Genomic DNA, 18,361 nt, shown 5'->3' on the forward strand with positions numbered 1-18,361 from the left:
ATTTTTAACTGTTCACATCAAAATATCGTGGCTGAGGCATCGGGCATGTTTGCATTTTCAGGCGGTGTGGAGCGGGGTTGTTTTACAAATTTTGTTCATCAGTTATAAAATATTTTGACTATGTGAGCTTGCAATGAAAATGACTTACAATATGCAGTATAAAGGCCTCCGAGAGCCATTGTCCTCTCTGTTTGCATCTCCTGCTATATATATAATTGATTGTATGTCTTTAACATATTACATAAATACATTGCATATACATACTGTACATATTGTCTTCGTTGACAATGTACATACAATTGTACTTATTGTACTGCGTTATTAATTCGTCCCCACCCATATTTTATACACTGTAAGTTTTTTTTATTTATTCTGTGGCAAAATAAAAAGGTTTAACTACATTGAATATAAACCATGGAATCAAAACTTTTATATACTAGTAATTTTGGTTTTCTCCAGCTGTGATCCATAAGTATGAAAAAGAACAAGATTGAATTGTGGGAGATTATTTACACACACACACACACACACACACACACACACACACACACACATACTGGTGAATCAAAAAGAAAATCATAAGAACTTGATCAAAAGTTAAAATGTCATATAGATTAATGATTTACAATGTAACAGACACATTGCATCTATGTGGCAAGAAAATTATAGTTACGTAAGTAAACAACGGGGGAAATGTGTTCTTTTAATAAATAAAGCAAAGTCACAACGTGTGATAAACGTTACATTCTATGATTATTCGTTAGACTGACGTGCCTAGTGGTATTACTGGAATCATTATGATAGCTGTGGTTTTGTGGCTTGTAATAATCAGCCGCCTGAGTGTAATAACCTCTGACTTGCCTGAAAACCAGAGGTAGGAGGACACTCGTGTGTGGTGTCCGCCCCTCTCTGAGAAGTAAAGAGTTAACGGAGCGGTGGGTTTGCCCATTCTCCTGCTGTGAGTGACGCGATCATCTCTCTTATCCCTCAACTTTGCCTGTTGCCAGACCAGGCAGCCGAGGTGGACGCTGGCTATCACCGCTGACATTCTTAACGCGATCACACCAAAACAAAAATATGCTCCCTCACCTTGTTTATGTATTTTCCCGCTGACTTCTCAGTGCATGCCCTTATTCCAGTGACGATGGTTTTTAGTTTTTCTTTTCATCGGACTCCCCGATGTTGTGCAGTCTACTACACGAAGGCGTGAATCTTTTTTGAGTAGAGGTGGATCTTCCCGGATACGGCGAGGGGGCAGCTATATGAAATAAAAAGAAGACTTCTCACGGAAATCCCCACAGATTAAAAAACACAATGCCACGGAGGAAACAAGAAGCGCCGAAGCGCGCAGCAGGTATGTGGAGCCAAATACTATATGCGTAAAATAAGGCTCACGGTGGCAAAGCTGCGGTTCATTTGTTTTGTAAAGCTCACTTTCCAGTCACCGCATTTCCGTTTTCACTTCGGGGTTTTTTCCCCTCTCTCCAACGATGCGCTTTGTCACTCTTGGCTACTCTTGTGAGACCTAATAGAAACTATTACCAATATAAAGCTGATGTATAGTTTATATACAACATTCTGCGTTTTCGCTCTCGCTTAGAGTGGCTGGTGTGCCCCGGTCGGATGAGTCGGCTGCTGTAAACTTTCGCTTCCTATTTTTCCAAACTTGAATCCATGATAGTTTACCGCATCGAGATGTAATATAAACTGGATCTTTAAGCGTAAAACCTCTGGAAATAAGCGGCGTTTTCTTAACGAGTGCCCGAGGCGTGCCATAAGAGCGTAAGGGCTTTGTGCGCATTTGATCACAGCGCTTAACTTATTTGCACAAGCGAAAAAAAACTCTACCTCTGAGGTATTTCTTTTCTTGGGATAAGATAAACAATTTGAGAGCACACAATGGGGTTTCGTGGGCTGGAAGGAGCCATAATCGACAGTTGCCATGTCTGATTTGACGGTTGATTGATTGGCTGTCATGCGGCTTTGATCTGATCCTTCCCGATTTGCATCAGAAAATCACTTCCCACCATGTGCTGCAGGCCCCTGACGTCACGTTTAAACCACTTTGAAAGGCCCTGTGTACTTTTTTACACTGGCTCTCACTCTCTCTCTCTCTCTCTCTCTCTCTCTCTCTCTCTCTCTCTCTCTCTCTCTCTCTCTCTCTCACACACACACACACACACACACACACACACACACACACACACACACACACACACACACAGTTTCTATTACCGTGATGGTCAAGTGACTCACGAAAAAGTGAAGGAAGGGGGGGACAAAGTGGTTTCACAGTGAGACATCACACACACACAAGCAGACACATACTTCCAGCAGAGAACATCACACTTCCATGTGCACATGCTCACTTCTTCACTTTGAACACACATAGGCAGACACAGTTACACACATACAGTGGGTGAAGGAGGCGGGAGGAGTGGGTTAGGGGTTGTAAAAGGAGCCGTGTGCTATGTAATGGAGGGGAGGAATGGGTTTGCTCTGTCAGACCGGGCCGTCACAACGGCTTTGTTTCATGTTTGATTTAATTGTCTCTCCCCTGACAGGCCCATTCATCAATGGCTTTAATGGTCAATCAGAGACAAGCTGAGTGAGTGCTCCCATTCTGTTTAGCCATAAGCTGGCCTGGGCTTTTATTTCATCAAAATGCCCCAGCCTAATGTACATGCTCACTGGCTCTGAGTGGCCGCGGGGAGCACATAAAGAATGACTGAAAGCTTTCTGATTTCAGATCAGTGAGAAGGATGTTTTTCTTTTTTCATCTCCTCCTCTCCTCTCCTCTCTCTTCCCTGCTACACTGCTGTTTCTCTGTTGACGAAAGGGAATAAAAGGCTGTAATATAGATCGTTTTGTGTTTTTAGAAAACAACTTTTTCTCCCTGAAACCAGGCTTCTTTGTTCATTCATTCATCTATTCATTTCTTCATTTTTTCATGCTCCCCTTCCACCCCTGTCAGTCAACCCGTGCAGCTGCAAGTTATAAAGTTGTCAACTGTTCAGTGGCACACAAAGGGTGATGATGAATTGATTGCAGCACAGAGCATGGTGATAGAGAGAGCAAAGAAAAGGATGACAGATGATGGGCCTTGATTAGGGACTTAGGGGGAGAGTCAGCCCACTGCAACCTTGAGACTTGCATGAAAAATCTACCCCCCCACTCCACCTCACACACACATATACACGCACACACCACCCTGCTTTGCTCTCTCTCATTGTCTCTCAAACACACTCTCGGCTTCTCCCTCTCTTTCTTTCCTGTCTGAGAGGGTTTCTCTCTCCACAGTAGAAAACTTGTTTTGCCTGCTTCATTAGCGTTGGTCCAATTAGCCGTGAGGCTGATGGAGTCCTGACAGGCCCTGTGATTGGAGATGACAAGCTCGGGGTGCCCAGCCCAATGAGGTTTGCCACCACTTTGATGTAATCAACTTGATATTACACAGAGCCGCTCGCCTTTGGTTGTGCTGTAACTCAATTTTCTGCTGCAGGTGACAAATGGGCCTGCGTACCTGGGTCAGGTCTGAGTGCTCTTAACAGCCAAGGGCAGCTGGCCACATAAACAGGCGAGCAAACATGAGAGAGCGAGACTTTCCCGGCTGTGGAAATGTAGAGCCCTTCGTGAATTTGCCACCAGCTCGGGGTCCCGAAGCTGTTGAAATGGCTTCAGAAAGTTGAAATACTCCGTCGACTTAACAGGAAGTCGACATAGGCTTTACAACATGAGGGCGAAGACGCAGCTGTTTGCAGCTCGTGTCAGTGCATTGTCACACCACCACAGCGAAATCCATCCTGCCCTTTTCATTCTCAAAACGCTGTGCTTTGCTCGTTTGTGTAAGAGTTAGTCTGAGAGAGGGTGTGATGTAGATGGAGAAGGGTGGGGAAGTCGGTCTGATTTGGACAGGACTCCACAGCAACAGTTTCTTCTTTCTGCAGGGTCAGGAGTACAGCTGCCAAACTGGCAGCCATCACTTATGTTTGTCTACGAGCGGGTGAGTGAGTATACACTTAAATAAGTGGGCATCTACCTTTGAATTTGTTGGGTTTGAATGTGTACGTGGTTTGACTTACTGATACTATGGACGGGAATGATAATTACAAACCACCTGCTGCGGTCAGGTTGTAATTCTCTGAACCCTTCAGGCCTAAGAAGTCTCCACTTTTTCTTCTCTTCCCACCTCTTTCTTAGCAAATCAGTTGCATGTGTGCCAGCTAAGAAACAACAAACACAGAGTGTTGACACCAGTAAAGATACAAGCGTTTACAGCACACATTGCAGACGCACACCCATATGTTCTGAATGGGTTGTAAAAGCACCAAGTGAAATTAAGTACGCTTTTATATCTGTCTGCCTTCCTGTTGTTTATGTGTGAAAAGCACGCCCTTTTGGAAGCAGCAGGGGACCGCAAGTTTGGACTTAATTGTCCAACCGACAAACGCAGTGACAGCGCTAGCGAGGTTCAACAACAACAATACGTCTCCTCAGCTGCTGTTGTCTGCAGGTGTGAGCAAGGCAAGTGTTTTGGCCTTGCTGGGCCCGTTGCTAATGAAAGTCCTGTGGCTGGATTCCGGTGAGGTTGAGTCACGTCTGTGATCTATGTGTCTGATAAGTGCATACCTAATGAGGCTGTGAGCACCAGGGAAAGGAGGAGGAGGAAGGCTGACAGAATGTTTCCCACAGGTATTGACAGACGCCTTTTTGTTTTTGCCATAGGCCTTGACTCCATAAATCCTGCCTGTGTAATGATAACAGTGCCACCCTGCCAGCAAGTGACTGAAAGAGATAGTGTAAGAGAAGAGAACGAGGGCAGAAGGGGGAGGAAGGGGAGGAGGAGCTGGTGGTGGTGATGGGGGTGGGTGGTGGAGGGGTAGGGGGGGGCGGGATGACGAGAAGAAGAGCGAGGGCGCTGAAATGGGCCTTCTCTCCTTTTTAACACGCACTTGGCAGACGTCAACCCATTGGGTTGGGCTCTGAGAGCAAAAGAAGAGTGTAAGTGCTGTAGTAGTGTCACAAATAGAAAACCGTTAGCCATACACTCTTCCCTTTCAGCTTTCAGTGTGCTTTCAGCCGAGGTTTTCAGCTGAGACTGCTGTCTGGGCACCGAGTCGGAGGCTTTGTAAAAATAGTCCCACTGCTGTTGTGATAGATGCAGCTGCACTGTGGCGACAATTGGGACAGGCTGGATCCTTCCAAACCCACCACCCTCCCACCCCTCCCAGAGGTAGAGAGCGTTAGAGAGTGTTAGAGCCTGGTGGGATGTGTGCTGTTTTCAGGGAAACTGAGCTGCTCCGGTCTTCAGGGGTCCTGAAACCCAATCCAGGAGGAGAATAGCCAAGCCATGCCAGAGAGCCGATTTCCTTTTCAACAGAGTCATTTATCACTGACCCACCCTTCGCTTCTGACACGCTGACGTGTGTCATTTATCAAACGGGCTTTACCAGACACACAGAGAAGGGAGGTGGATAGGGGGCAGAGAGAAAGAGAGAGTGAAAGAGGGGAAAACAAGACAGAGATTGCACTGAGAGAAACAAAGAGACGTAGTATGAGGTGTAAAGTCAGCAGAGTTTCACACAAAAAACAGTTGTTTGTGTATGAGTTTGGGAGAGTTTTTCCAGGGGCGAGTGAGATTTCCTGAAACCCTTAAGGAGAAGCGTTTGGGAGGGGAGATTTTTTCGAGATGACAGAGAGGATTGAGTTACACCGAGTTGTGTTTTGATGAGTGACAGAATGTTCTTCCATGACACATCTCTGGATGTCGAATGAAGGGGAGAAATATGCTTTGTGAGTATACAAGTCCGACAAGTGTGTTAGCGTTGTTTACTCATAATATATGCACAACGAGGACGCTTGGAGGCATTGTAGAGGTGTGTGTGTCTGTGCGCAGATGTGGCCATATGGCGCCAGTGTTTAATGCTGCGTGAGTGTGTGTGCTGCTCCCTGATGAACAGGGCTGACAGGTATCACTCATGCAGCAGCCTGGCCTTTAAATGAACCCGAGCTGCTCTGCTCTCCCGTGGCCCTAACAGGCTCTCTCCAAGATGGATGCTTCTTTAAAAATCAGATTAATGATGGATACCAGGCTTATAGTGCCATTTATCATGAAGAATATTATTTAGGCCGGCCGTGTATGGCTGTAACTGGAGAGCCAGGACGAGAAGAAGCAGGGTGGAAAGCCTTAGACAGACACTCACTGCGTGATGGATGGCTGAGCGCTCTCTCTGAGTGTTACTAGACACCAGTGCCGCTGCAGTAAGCCATAATCAGATAGCCCAGGGATGTTTATCCCGCAACTACACTACCCAGATTGCCTTGCCTGAAGGGTTGCTTTATGAAAGGTATAGTCTGTCATTTTTATCATCTTTAAAAAAGTTAGTTGAATCGCAAAAAACTCTCCAGACGTAAAAGGGCAGGTAGAAGCCGCTATAGAGTTTATTGCAATTATGCCTTATACAGCAATCCATTGGATCCTTTATAACCCAGTGTAATGATTACCCAGAAATTTCCATTTAGTTTTGCCCAGAAGAGTCCCCAGACCCACATCATTCCCCAACAATCGTGAAAAGTGGAGCCAGCTCTGCTGGTGCTGCTGCGGCAGAAAACTGGAAAACACATTTTTGTTTTTGTCCTCTTCATGTTGCCTTCTCTCTGTGTCCTACCTCCTCCTCCTACACACTCCTGTGATTTATGGTGGCCATCCATCTTCGGGCTGCGTCCATCACCTCCTCGTTGCTAGGCGATCACGGCAGCAGCTGTGTGTTTTGAGAGGGGTTCGGTCATCCCACTCCCCAGTCCTGATTTTTTACCCTTCACCTTGTGCTCTGACCCAAAGTTTCGACTTTTAACATCAAAAACAAAAAAAAGGCAACCCCAGAGGCTGTCCTTTGGTTTAGGCTCGCACTCTTTGGGTCTTCATTTTGACTAAAATAACTGGATCTCAGTCAGTCAGTTTTTTTTCTGTCCAGTCGTGTAAATATTTTACTCAAGCTACTTGTAATGAGAAAAAAAACCCTACATACTTGTCTCCCTTGCTGTGGCACCGCCACGATATCACTTTGAGAGTGACAACTTACTTCACTTAGCACAGAAAATGAGGGCAGATTGGACCAGTCCAGTTTAATCCAGTTATGAAAACACTAGGAGCTGAAAATAAATATGAACATCAAAATGATTAACTAAGCTAGCCATTGCAAACTGTTACGGCTTTGATCTACTGTACTAATGCGGTTTTACTGCATGCTGTCTTGCAATGCAACGACATGAATGACTTATAGGCACGAGTCCTGGTGCATGGAATTACATTTACAGATAATTGTGTTTATGTTTGCTACAGGTTCAGGTGCACATATGCATGCCCCCACTAGAAAGTATTTCAGATTGCGCAAACTAGAATGTCAGAAAGTCTAAACTAAAATAGTCCCAGTATTTGAAGCTGGCTTCATATCCTTAGTTTAGCTTTAGTCCGGCTTTCAGGCTGCTGTCTTTCTGTTTTGCCCCATTCACACAGCCCAGTGACTTTTTAACAACATTGTTATATGAGGCCTAAACAGTTCAAGGAATGTAGGACTGAGCAGCAGTTCTGCTTCACGAAACTTTGCTTGAGAGCTGCTCAAGTAAGGCGTATATAAAAAATGATGGAAAGAATGAGGGAAGATGTGGAATAGTTGAAGGAAGTTTGACTGACTACGTATCATCAGACGAGACAGGCTTGATGTGCACATCAGACTGGAACATCACCTTCCTCTGGAGCCTCAGTCCTTATTACTGCCTTTTATTTCCGTGCCTGTGGAAGTAGTTTGTGTGTATTTTTTTTTTCTTCTGTAAAATTTTATCACCTATTGCTCTGAAATAGGACTTTATGGCTTCGGTTAACTTATAGTGTTCAATATTAGATGGAGGTTATAGTAAGAAACAGGAGGACTTTGTGTGCTTGTGGTTTGTCTTATTCTAGATAAACTAGATGAAGTTTCGGGTCTTGTAGGTCTGTATTTGCAGCTGGCAGCTTTGAAGTCCAGTTATAACACAACAAGCAGCTGAGGGTTGACTCTATTCACTTTCTCTCTCCCTCCTCTTACCATGTGCATTGACAAGGTTCAGCCCTAAGCTTTGCCTGGGGCCAGAATGATCTCTCTGTTTTTCCCATCTCCCATATCACACATCCTCCACTACAATCGGCGGACACAATGTATTCACAATGCCATCAGGGGGTAGAGAACACACACAAATAAAAAATGACAAAGACATCCACGATTGTCTGTAACACGATAGCTTGTATAAGCACAATGAGGCAGCAAAGCAATGTATTAAAAACCTACAAAAAGAGAGCAGCACAAGACAGTCTTCTGCGGTCATATCTGAAAAAGCGACTTATGTCAGAGCTTGTTAATTTTTAAAATAATCACACATCACCTGTTTCATTTTTTTCTCATGGGACTTTCAGCCAGCTTGTGAGGATCAAAGGGAAAAGAGTAAGAGAACTAAGTTTGATTGAGTGTGTTACTTTGACAAATGTGTACAAAAGAAAGGCATTTTAGGTATGTTCCTGATCTGCTGCTATTTTGACAGAATGGGGCTGTTTTAGGCTAAATTATTCTAATCTATTAGAGAGGTTTAGATCGCTGCAAAACTTGAGTAAGAAGCAGTGGTTTGTAGGGGTTTTTTGAAGGTTACTTCCTGTTCTTTAATGTGCTGGAGGTTTTTCCTGTTGGTAAGAGCCCCCCGCTGAGGGCTCGTGTTGGTTTAAGGATGTCAAGTTCCAGCTAAAATATTGTACACATGTCGAGACACACACGCCATGTTTTCATACAGATTAACCCTCTCCTTGCAGAGCTTCACTTTCTTGTGCTGGAAGCTACTTTTAGCCTTTTGTTGTAGCCTTTTGATTACCACTGCAGAACTTTTCTTTTACAGTAAACTATTAGAGACCACTCGTGCTTCCTGCTCCCTCCCTGGATCCCGGTTGTGTCTTTGTGCACTGAAGGTGATCTAACCATAAAACCCACACAGACAATGCTCCTTCGGCAGTATTAATTTCCATTTTATTGTCCCAAGAATGTAAAGATTATATGTCTTACTTCTCTTTTCTGTCTAAGTAATTCTATATAATGTACACGCTGGATTTACACTCTGCAATACATTAGTTTGTGGCGTAGCTAAAAACATTTTACAGATTGTTACTAATAGCAGTAGTTTTGCACAATAATTTTAGGAAAAGAAATGAAGATGCGGTGCTTTTGTTCTGCAATTTACAGCCATCTGTTATACAGGCGGTGTCCTGTTTTAGTGCGGAAAAACCCGACAAATAAAATATTGTGCTCATGATGACCGCGTAAAGGACTTTCCTACGATGCCTCTAGCAAGGTTGTGTTCTTGACGAGGCAGTCATTTGAGTATAAGGGTCAGACACAGGTAGAGATTTTAATGACACATCCTGTTTACCCTGCTTGTGTTGGGTGTGATCCGGCTCCCAGACTGTTTCCCCAGCTGTGAAAACCAGACCACAGACACTCCCTTTGGTCATCAAGGGGGTAACTTAAGAAAGGGGTCTAGAAGAATTTGTAGTTCGATGGAAACCTATTTGTGCGTTCCGCAAATTTACATTTGCTAATAAATACGTAATTATGCAGGCTACTGAGTGTTTCTCCTTTTTGCAAATGTAAAATTACATAGTTTTTGGTTTTCAGGAACATGTTTTCCTTATGCATACAAAAACTGTTTAAAGCGTAGCATCAAAAACAATGTTTTCAACTGCACTTGAGGAGAAAAAACCCAAAGGACAGAAGGAAAGAGACAGACAGAAAGCGACACTTAAAGCCTCAGCTTTAGAGGCAGCCACAGCACCTTCCTGCTTAATCACCCCCCTGTCCCTGCCCTCTCTGTTGTTCCTGATCGTCAGAGCAGCACTGCAGTATTTCTATCAGATGATCTCTCCCTCCTCGTCTGCGGCCCTTATGTTTATGAAAATGATACTCCACAGGAATGCCTCCTGCATGCCAAGATGTCACTGTCTTTCCTCATCGCTTGCATCTACATGCGTGTACAAGTGTGTGTTTGTGTTTGTTGAGGGGGGGGTGGGGGGTGTCATAACCGACTGAGTAGTTGTGTTTGCAATTATGCGAGAGCGTATTTGAGGTCGTGTATTTTTACATTAGGTGAAACGTGTGTTTCGGCTTGCGAGAGTTCGATTTTCTGCAGTTTGTGTGTTTGTGTGAAGTCGTTATTGCTATTTCTGTGTGAGCTGTGACTGAGATGTTGAGTGTGTGAATGTGCACCTCCTACCCCTCTTAACCCCTCCACCCCATTCCCCCTCCCTAAAGGAATCATTCATAGAACCTAATGATTCTTGTCTTTCCCCCACATGGCTTCAGCTCAGTTTATCATTACATGAACACACACAATCTCCTTTTTTTTTTTCTCTGCTTCTCACACCAACGCACACACTAGGAAAATTCATACATTGGTCTTACACCATATGCTCAGATATTAGTTAAGACTGCATCCAGGAGTATTGTTGTATTCATAATATTCATAATTTATTCTAAGGGAGCCTCTATACTCCCATCACCTTTTATTAGCTTGATAAATCACCTCTGTTGTCAGTCAAGGCAGGGAGAATAATTGGATGTGGTTGTCGCCCTGTGTGATGGATTATCAGTCATTGGGGATTAAATTAACAGATAGTGCTCAGACATAATGGTTTTTGTTTTGCATTTTAAATTGCCTGGGAGCATGGTTTGACTCTATAGGTTTTTATAGCCGGTCCTTTTGGACTTCACTCCCCCTTTCAGTGCTTTCTAGGCTTAATGACAAATGAACAATAAACCATAGGACTGGAGCTCTGTTAGTACAAAATGTAAAACATTTACTACCAGGTTAAGAAATAGACAGGGACCTGGCAAGGCTTACAAATGCAATGGCGTGATGTAGATGTAGAATTTATTCAAGCAACAGTTTGTTGAAATATCCAGACAATGCGAAGAAATGCTCGGAATGCTTTTGTGTTGAAGGCTGAGAAAGGCGACATGACGATTCAGTCAAGAGATGTAGCTAGTCGATACACAAGTGTGGTAACTACCTCATTCTGGCTGGTTTTAGTCGTTTAAATTAGAATCAGACATGACCTTCCAAAAGCAAAAGAAAAGAAGGATGTGGAAGTCACTTCAGCACTGGTTGTACAGAGATATCTCTCTTGCATGTTTTCCTGAGGGTGAGCAATTTACCTCCTCACCCACTTCGCCAGCCTCCCAGACCCCTCCCTCCCCTTCAACGTCCACATTATCATAATTGTGTCCAGAACATGAGGGGCCGGGGAAGTGATCATGTCATTTTATTTACACCCTGCTTGGCCCTTTTTACAAACGACATGCCACTGACTGCCAAGCGGACTGGGGCCCAACGACATCTTTTGATCAGGGCTGTCGGGGCCTATCAGCGGAGAATGGCAGGTAATGGATACCCAGTGACAAACCAAATCTCCGGGAGGACGAAGAGTGGGCCGCACCTGCCAGGTCTCCATTAGGCTGGCCTCTCAGTTGGGCTGCCTGCTGACTGTGCCCCCAGGGCCCAAATCAGACCAGCGCCAGCCGCATGGCTGCCTAGAGATTGGCTGTTAGCACTGGAAATGAGAGTTATTTCAGCTATGACATTTTTGTTTAGACTGGATGTGAGTGCATGGGGAGGTGGGGGGGAATGAAGGATTTAGTCACAGCGTGTGTGTGTGTGTGTGTGTGTGTGTGTGTGTGTGTGTGTGTATCTGTTTGTGTCCACACACATAGACCCGACTGTGCGTGAGTGCTCAAACCGTTTAGCCTATACCTAAAGGTTGTTGCCGTAGTATTTGTCTTGGTTTACAACATTGTCCAAATGGCCTCAGACCTGTCCACAGGCCATCCACTATTTTCTGAGAGTATTTGTTTTTCCTTAAGTTGAGTGGTTTTGTGAGTGAGGTGGTCAGGAAGCGAGGGAGCAGGGGCTCGGTGACACTGCGGAAAAGGGGGCGTGTGCTGGGCCAGTCGGTGCTAGGTGGGTAGGCTCATCATCACGACAGACATAGTGGTTGTGTGTGTGGAGGGATGGGGGATGCAGTGCACACACACCAACGCACATAGACTCATCGGTCTCTGTGTGAGCTGTAGACGCCACCATGCAAAGTGACAGGTCACTTATGCATCGCCGTCGTGTCAGCCGTCCTCAGTCTCGCCTCGTTCTCTTTATCCCCGCTTCCTTTGATTTTAATTATAGAATTCTTTGTCTGTTTAAAAATGTCTTATATGTGATATTTAACACTCTTTGGGTCTTTAGGTGTATAGTTTGAACAAGGAGTACTGATTATCTGTCGTATCAAAAAAAACTAGTGAACTTACTTCAGTGCAGATGAAACTGTGTGGTGTCTATTCAACATATCTGCATTTCATCAACAAAATTTTGACATCCCTTTCTTGAAATTCTTGAAGACATGCTCTTTGCCTGTGTGCGTGTGTGTCAGTATGTATGTGTGTGTAATCAGAGAAGAGGCAGATGAAGAGGCGTCAGACATATTAACTGACAGATGGAGGTTGATCCAACTCATTTATTACCCCAGAGGAGAATGCCACAGTGAGATTGGGCTTCATTAATTTCAGATTTAGTTTTCATTTCAAGCTGTTGCGCCCTGAGATAAATAAAATGGTGCATTATGTTTTTGCCAAGATATTTCTTTTTTGTTTTCCTCCAATAGAAGGAGTGAAAAGAGGGGAGGCATAAGTTCCGTGTGGCTGGGGTAGTATATAAATACAGGCTCGCCTAGAGGAAAATAACACCTCAACGGTTGATGAGGTGAAATGGGATGACTGTAATTTCTCAGCTCAGCTTTAAAGGCTCCCACACAGATGGCTCATTTATCCCTGGGAGTCCTCGGGCACACATAGCAGGGAAACTTTTTCTCCAGTTATTCTAACATAGCGTGTTCACTCCCTGCAATTTAACTCATCTCTTTCCTTCTCTCTTTGTCTTGGTTCTCCTTGCAGCTTATTCTCCCGACGAGCTGACAGAGCACCATGTGGAGGATGAGGAAGCAGAAGCGGACGACCTGCCCTCAACCCCTCAGGACGACCTTCCCATGAAAGATGAGTTTGTGGAGCAAAGTGTAGAGACTGCCAAGGAGCAGCCATGTGACCAGGAATCAGCTGAGACCACAGAGCTCTCAGGACAAGAGATGGACAGTGAGTCACATGTGAGTGAGACTAGTGACCGTCTTTCAGACTTCGAGAGCCCCTCCAGAAAAGTTGAGGGGAGCGTTGTCACAGCATCTATAAATGCTGACAGCAAGACGCCTCCCATAGGCATGGACACGTTAGAACAAATGAAGGCTATCTACTCCAGCTTTCTCACCAGCCCCTTGTGGTCACCACTAAATTTTAATTCCACACCTCTACCGGCGCAGTCTTCGACTTCTGCAGAGAAGCCAGCTCGCAGTAACAGCACCAGTAGCAGTAGTAGCTGTAGCAGTGGTAGCTATGACTGGCACCAAACTGCAGTGGCAAAGACACTACAGCAGCATCCTCCACAGAGCCGTCACCCCGCTCAGTCAGAGCCCAGTCTCTTTAGTACAGTCCAACTCCACAGGCAAAACCCAAAGCTGTTTGGCTCAATCTTTACTGGGGCCAGTAAATTCCGTTGTAAGGGCTGTAGCGCTGCTTATGACACTCTGGTGGAGCTGACAGTTCACATGAATGATACAGGCCACTACCGTGATGACAACCAGGACAAGGCAGGCAGTGGCGCAAAGCGCTGGTCTAAACCACGTAAGCGGTCCCTGTTGGAGATGGAGGGAAAAGAGGATGCCCAGAAAGTTTTGAAATGCATGTATTGTGGCCATTCCTTTGAATCCCTCCAGGACCTCAGTGTCCACATGATCAAGACCAAACACTACCAGAAAGTGCCTTTGAAGGAGCCCATGGCCCCTGTGGCAGCCAAAATCATGTCTTCAAAGAAGCGGGGACTTGTGGGGTTAGACCTCAGTGCTACACCGCGCTCTAGAGAAGGAACCCCTAAAGCTAAACACCTACAAGGAGAACTTAGTGAATCCTCACAGAAACCTTCCTCCAGCCCATACACTCCCCAAAATAACCGCTATGGACACCAGAATGGTGCTAGCTATGCTTGGCAATTTGAATCCAACAAATTTCAGATCCTCAAGTGCATGGAGTGTGGGAGTTCCCATAATACACTCCAAGAGCTGAGGACCCACATGATGGTGACAGGACACTTCCTGAGGGTGACCAGCTCTGTGGGAAAGAGAATCAAAATACTTCCCGAGGCTACCTCCCCCAATCCCGGGAGAGTTACCACACCTACAGAACAGAGGGTCCAGTCTGTACCTCTTGCACCCTCTACCTTCTCTCCTCCGCCTCTTCAAACTCAACTTACCACAACTCCCCCGGCCACCTCCCCTCCCCTCAAAGAGATCAAGAAAGAGGAGGTTGAGGAGGAATGCACTAAGCAGGAGGCAATAGGAAATGAAAAGCAAGTTGCAGTTACTGTTAGTAAGGAGGAAGATACTGAGAGGGAGGAAAAATACGACATTTCGAAATATAACTACCTTACCGAAGAGGACCTGAAGGAAAGCCCTAAAGGGGGATTGGATATTCTGAAATCACTGGAAAACACTGTGACATCAGCCATCAATAAGGCACAGAGTGGCAATCCAAGCTGGGGAGGCTATCCTAGCATCCATGCTGCCTACCAGTTCCCCAGTGCCCTTAAGCAAGGAAACATGGAAAAGAATTCACAAATGAAGTTCTTGTTCAATGGAGGCGATGGAGTGCCGTCCTGCCTTGCCAAGAACCAGCCCCTCATTTCCCCACCACTTAGTCAGTCATCACTTTTTCCCAGCAACAACTTTCAGGCAATGGAAGACTTAGTGAAAAAAGTGACTGAGAAAGTAGCAAAAGTAGAACAAAGAGTTAAGCAGTTATCTCCAAAGAGGGAGAACCAATTCTCCCCCTGCAGCAGTGAGGCTGGAGAATCCCACAAGGGAGGGGAGGCAGACTCGCCTCGGGAATGGAGGGAAGTTACCCCAACCAATAGCGACAGGGGAAGCCATGGTGACAGAACATCTCCAGCAACCGAACCCAAGAGAGAAGCAGCAGTGAAATCCCCGCTTGCCTCTGCACTGAGATGCAGCACTGCCATTATCACTGGTCACACTCCTCCAGAGCAGCCCTTTGTCAACCCTCTAAGTGCTCTTCAGTCAGTAATGAACATTCACTTGGGGAAAGCAGCCAAGCCCTCTTTGCCAAACCAAGATCCCTTGAGTCTCCTCTCTAGGCTCAGCCAGAGCATGGCTGAGAAGGCCGCTGTGGCTGCTCCTCCATCACAGACCAAAAAGCAAAGTGTAGCTAATAACAATAGCTTTTGCCAGCCAAATGATGACCAACCCATGGACCTTACAAAAGGGAAAAGCGATCGAGGGGACTCTGTAAACTCAGCTCCTCTAACGCCCTCATCCACGGCCTCCTCAGTCTCTCCCATCTCTCTTGTTACTCCTGCAAAGCTAACAGTGGTCTCTCCATACACATCCAGCAGCCCTCTACACGAAAATGCATTGTCGGATATCTCAGACATGCTGAGAAACCTTACACAGTCCCACCATGTCACAAAGTCGGCGTCACGCCCACGTGTGACGGATAAAACTGAAGTTGTGGGCTCTACCCACGACGATGATGACGTGTCCCTGCATGGCCACAAACGAAAGGGTCGTCACTCCAACTGGAACCCACAGCACCTCCTTCTTCTGCAGGCCCAGTTTGCCTCGAGCTTGAGGCAGACGTCAGAGGGGAAATATATCATTAATGACCTCAGCCCACAAGAAAGAATGCACATATCTCGTTTCACGGGTCTCTCCATGACCACCATCAGCCACTGGCTGGCCAACGTGAAGTACCAGCTACGGAGAACGGGCAGAACGAAGTTCCTGAAGAACCTAGATTCCGGTCAACCTATATTCTTCTGCAGTGACTGTGCCTCGCAGATTCGAACCCCAGCAGCTTACGTATGCCACCTGGAAGCCCACTTGGGGTTCAGAATCAGGGACCTGGCCAAACTGTCTCCCAAACAGACTGTCAGGGACTCTCAGACTCTCACTGAGAAAGTAGTGCCCCTGGAGTCCTTTCTTCCTCCACAGTCGCAAGATGACTGCAGTAGTAATGGGGGAGTTTATCGCTGCCAGCTCTGTGTCCGTAAGTTTGCCACTAAGCATGCCATCAAGCTTCACCTCAGCAAGAGCCATGGGAAGTCTCCAGAGGACCATCTGCTATACGTGTGTGAGACGGAGAAATGTTAAATCCCTCTGAGCAGTAGAAATACTGTAAAACATATGTAGAATGACAGACTGTTAAAAAAGATAAAATGAAAAACAAAATATTCGAAAAGTGTGGTAATGCACAAAGTTGCCATGAACTACTGTTAAAAATTTCAGCACAAGGTGTTTACATCTATTCAGCCTATACACATTTCTGATTTCTCTGTATTTCAAAAGACATTTATTTCACTTTAAAATATACTGTAGGTCAAAGCTATTCAGCTCCCTCAGTCTGTGTTCACGTTTGTGAGACGGATTGTTTCATGATTATTTCGGTGAATCTTTTGACTCGAGAGTCAACTATTGACTTGAAATGTACTAATTTTATTGTATTTATTTTGTATTTTTGTGAGTTTGCTTTCGATTTGCTGGTAGACTGCATGTTTTACTGTTACATTTGTACAGTCCTATCCTGTCTAGATTTTAAAATGCCCTTCCAAACTGGTCATCAACACATTAAAACAGCCAAATGCCTGGGAAAGCTCCTTTAAAGAATCTGCCAAACAGCAGAAGTTCATTGCTTGTTTTATAGTTTTCTCTGTGCGGTCTTGTTTTTTGCTGATTGTAAAAGCTGCCTTGTTCTTTATCACTGATTAAGGGGCACTAAAATCCAGGTCTGTGTAAAAATGTACATATAGTGTGTAAGCTTATGATTTGCTGTTTAAATTATGCATACTTGTTATATTTCCTAATTTAAGAGGACTATGACTATCCACTGGTGCAGAGCCTTTGAAGAAGATTAAAAAGGACACTGTTTTGCACAATAGTTTTATAAATGTTATTTGATAAAAATAAAAAAAAACAATACAGATATGTTAATGCCTTGTGCTTCTATGATTAAATCAAATTAATTGCTGCAAAAATACATTGTGTTCTTTTATATTTGTTGATCAGGGTGGATTTAATGAAGACAAACATCACAGTATTGGCCGAATGTTGCCGAAAAAAGAGAACCTCAGCCCTCCCCTCTTTTGTCCCACTTTGAGTAAGCCTTTACAAATCAGCTGCTCACCAGGCTACATCTGCAGATACACTAAACAGAACTTTAAAACTCAACATTTTCCAGTGCAGTTGTCTCCACAACTACAATTTGTCAAGCGTTCGCGGTGATTTCTATGTTGTTGCGTTGTTGTGGAGCGGACTGTAGAGGTGCAAGCGGTGCCACTGCCTGCAAGGCGTCTGGCAGGTGGTGTGTGCTGCATGTAAACCACCAGATGTTTCTGAAACGAGCCACTGGAGGAGGAGGAGGAGGCAGGCGAGCTGCAACAGCAGGCAGAGTGGGCTGATTACCACGGGGGCTTGGATGCCATCAGGAGCCCTGGGCATAGACAGCAGATCTGGCACACACCTGGACTCCAAGACTGTCCCTTGAAAAAAATAAAGCAGATCCTATATACGCACACTGAGACAAGTTGACAGTGGTGCAGAATGCACAGACAGGTGCTATTCCCTCAAAGCAGGCTTTTGGATCTAACAATATTACTGGCAGGTGTTGATGCTATCAGAGTAGTCACAATTCAGGCTCAGTGCCATATAATGAGAGTGTTGTTTTTTTGTTTTTTTAATATTTTTCAGCAGGCGTGATGGAGGCGCACGCACACACGCACGCGCACACACTCGAACGGTCATATTTACTCTTTCAATTTTTGACCAGCTACCTTAGCCTTACTCGATGACGCCTGGGGACATCATGTTCTTTGTGTTTGATGTTCCCACCTTTGCTTGTCATGACTGACTGACTAAGTGACTCAGGGCTGGGGAAGTTATATGGTTACTATGACGACGGCCATTTGCCCAGCCTCTAACCCTGCTCGTTCACTCACCAGAGGACAGCTCGAGTGCAGCACACCCATTTACTCTCTTAAATCTCATCATCTCGCTTCAGTTCCTCCCACCCGGGAACAGATTAATTAACACACACACACTGTGTCCTGACCCCGTCTTCTCACACAAACTCATTACCGCCTCAGACTTGCTCCCAGCCCTCCGACGTTTAGGATACATTGGTGAAAC

At 45.2% G+C, this 18,361-nt stretch overlaps 1 protein-coding gene across 1 annotated transcript; it reads left to right on the forward strand.

Moving 5' to 3' along the window:
- Nucleotides 1-936: 936 nt before the first annotated feature.
- Nucleotides 937-17,922, forward strand: tshz3a (teashirt zinc finger homeobox 3a). Its single transcript, XM_026176576.1, has 2 exons — nucleotides 937-1,354; nucleotides 13,014-17,922. The coding sequence occupies exons 1-2, from the start codon at nucleotides 1,315-1,317 to the stop codon at nucleotides 16,328-16,330; spliced, it is 3,357 nt and encodes a 1,118-aa protein (XP_026032361.1). The 5' UTR covers nucleotides 937-1,314; the 3' UTR covers nucleotides 16,331-17,922.
- Nucleotides 17,923-18,361: the final 439 nt, after the last annotated feature.

Source organism: Astatotilapia calliptera, chromosome 7 (assembly GCF_900246225.1).
Source record: "Astatotilapia calliptera chromosome 7, fAstCal1.2, whole genome shotgun sequence".
In the NCBI taxonomy this organism is placed as follows: domain Eukaryota; kingdom Metazoa; phylum Chordata; class Actinopteri; order Cichliformes; family Cichlidae; genus Astatotilapia; species Astatotilapia calliptera.

Coding starts and splice junctions, on each gene's coding strand:
- tshz3a (XM_026176576.1), top strand. CDS start 1,315: ATGCCACGGAGGAAACAAGAAGCGCCGAAGCGCGCAGCAG. Junction 1,355..13,013: donor AGCGCCGAAGCGCGCAGCAG/GTATGTGGAGCC, acceptor TTCTCCTTGCAG/CTTATTCTCCCGACGAGCTG.